General features: G+C 46.1%; 1 protein-coding gene across 1 annotated transcript in view; it reads right to left on the bottom strand.

Annotated features, from left to right (window-relative positions):
- Positions 1 to 231: 231 nt before the first annotated feature.
- Positions 232 to 1973, bottom strand: part of rsph14 (radial spoke head 14 homolog (Chlamydomonas)) — a 10674-nt gene continuing 8932 nt past the window's right edge. The window contains exons 2-5 of the mRNA XM_015374555.1: positions 1666 to 1768; positions 988 to 1106; positions 687 to 912; positions 232 to 604 (exon numbers count right to left, since the gene is read on the bottom strand). Coding sequence (XP_015230041.1) covers positions 436 to 604; positions 687 to 912; positions 988 to 1106; positions 1666 to 1768 — 617 coding nt within the window. The 3' untranslated portion in view covers positions 232 to 435. The remainder of the gene's footprint in view (positions 605 to 686; positions 913 to 987; positions 1107 to 1665; positions 1769 to 1973) is intronic.

Genomic DNA, 1973 nt, shown 5'->3' with positions numbered 1-1973 from the left:
TTGATATATGATTGGCCGAATTTAGGTGTTCAGGCTGACGTAGAACTAACTGGCCTGCAGAAGATAACAGAGAAACACGGATTTTAAGACAGGATTTTTTTTTTTTATAGAAATATTCCAACTATTTGGACAATATGGTCTGACAAAGAATACATTCATATACCATGCCAGAATAATTTGACATTTAAAGATGACTTCCCTAAAACTTTAAAGGGCAGTTTTTCTCCCCTCTGTCACCACATGCATGCTCAGCATAAGCATAAGGGCAATTTGCTGAGTTAGATAGAAATCTTTTGGACAGTTGGAGGAACAAACTGAACCTAAAAGCATAATTTAATCATCATGGGATGTTTGGAAGTAAATCTGATCCTGTTTGACCCGATTGTTCTTGTAGTTTGCAGATGAAAGGTTCTGAACCAATGAAGACTTGAGGATTTATCTCGATGGAACCAAACAGGATGAGGGACCTGTGGTGATGATGACGGTGTTCATGATGACCCCTGCGGCGTTGGTCTGGACCTCCACGTCTCCGTCCTGCAGCAGATCCATCAGAACAGGAAGGAGCTGCTCTTCACAGACCTGCCGCTTCCCGTCCTCAGGAACACTGAAACCAGAGGGAGACCATAACACACACACACACACACACACCAACACACACTCCTGTTAAGCCCCGCCCCCTGCTGTACCTAAGCGCTATCAGAACCGCCGCTGCCTCCCTGCAGACGTCCCGGGAGCAGTGGGACAGTCTTTGACCGATCAGAGGAATGCCGCCTGATACCAGAGTAGGCCGAGGGTCCAGCCTGGAGCAGGAGGTGAGGGTGGAGAGGAGCAGCACCTCCTCCTCCTCCTCCTGCTGCATCTCTCTGACCTTCAGCATCAGCTTAGGAACCAGCTTCAGGACAGCATCAGCTCCTGCAGAGGATGAAGGGACAGATGGACATGTCCTCTCAGCTCCAGGCAGTGGTCAGAAGCTCCTGCTGAGTTTACCTGCAGGCAGCTGAGCGAGGCTGTTCAGAACCAGGTGGGCGTTCCTCCTGCAGGAGGACGAGGGGTCGTCCAGGAGGTCAGAGAGAGAAGGGAGCAGAGAGGAGGAGACGAGAGCCATCCTGCAGGAGCAAACATCTCTGTTAGGATGAGGAATAAAGCTGCAGTCAGTTACAGCCAATAGAAGCAGACATGAAATAAACCATCAGCCTGGTTTGACTCTGATGTTTAGAAATGAAAGCAGCCGGCTGCCCCCTGCTGGTGAACTCAAGGTACAGCAACAAGCTGAAGAAAAGCCTTTCTGATTTGGAAGCAGCTTTCATTTCTAACTGTCAGAGCTTTTACATCATCTTCTCCACATTTTCTCTTTTTATGTGGTTCTTTTAATTCATCTGTTAAAAATTTTCAGTATCTTTATTTATATTTAAATCTTTCTCTTCTTTGCAGATTTCTGACGGTTTTAAAACGACAGAAAAACTATTCCCTGTCAGACTTGAGTTGCTTTTGTTTTTCTAAAATGTTTTTTCTGAGATGGACTGAAAATAAAAATGGTTCTTAGAAATCGTAAGGGTCAGTGACCCCGGATCGATAGATCCAGCAGATGGTTGAAGGTTTCGATTGATAGATGGTGCAATGGACCCGTGACCTCTGACCCCGGAGGGGTTCTGATGGAGGAGCTACCTGCCGATGCTGTGGTTCGTCACCAGATGAATCAGCTCGCAGGTCTTTGCTCTCACTGATGAATCCTCGTCCTTCAGCACAACATGCAGGTCCTTGAAGAAACCTGCAGGAGAAACATGTCGGCCTTCTTTCCTGATGTGCAAACAGTTCCTGCGTGGAACTGAAAGTTTACATCTGTTCATTAACCATCAAGTGTAAAGGCAGACCTTCCTCTGTTAGGAGATCATCTGGATAAAATATGGAAACTGTCTGATGCAGTAAGATGACTTAGAAAAGAAAGATCCTGAACTGATAATAAAAAACAAACA

The sequence above is a fragment of the Cyprinodon variegatus genome, unplaced genomic scaffold (assembly GCF_000732505.1).
Source record: "Cyprinodon variegatus isolate N-32 unplaced genomic scaffold, C_variegatus-1.0 Scaffold105, whole genome shotgun sequence".
NCBI lineage: Eukaryota > Metazoa > Chordata > Actinopteri > Cyprinodontiformes > Cyprinodontidae > Cyprinodon > Cyprinodon variegatus.
The sequence above is the reverse complement of the archived record's forward strand: the minus strand, read 5'-3'. Positions and strand labels throughout refer to the sequence as shown.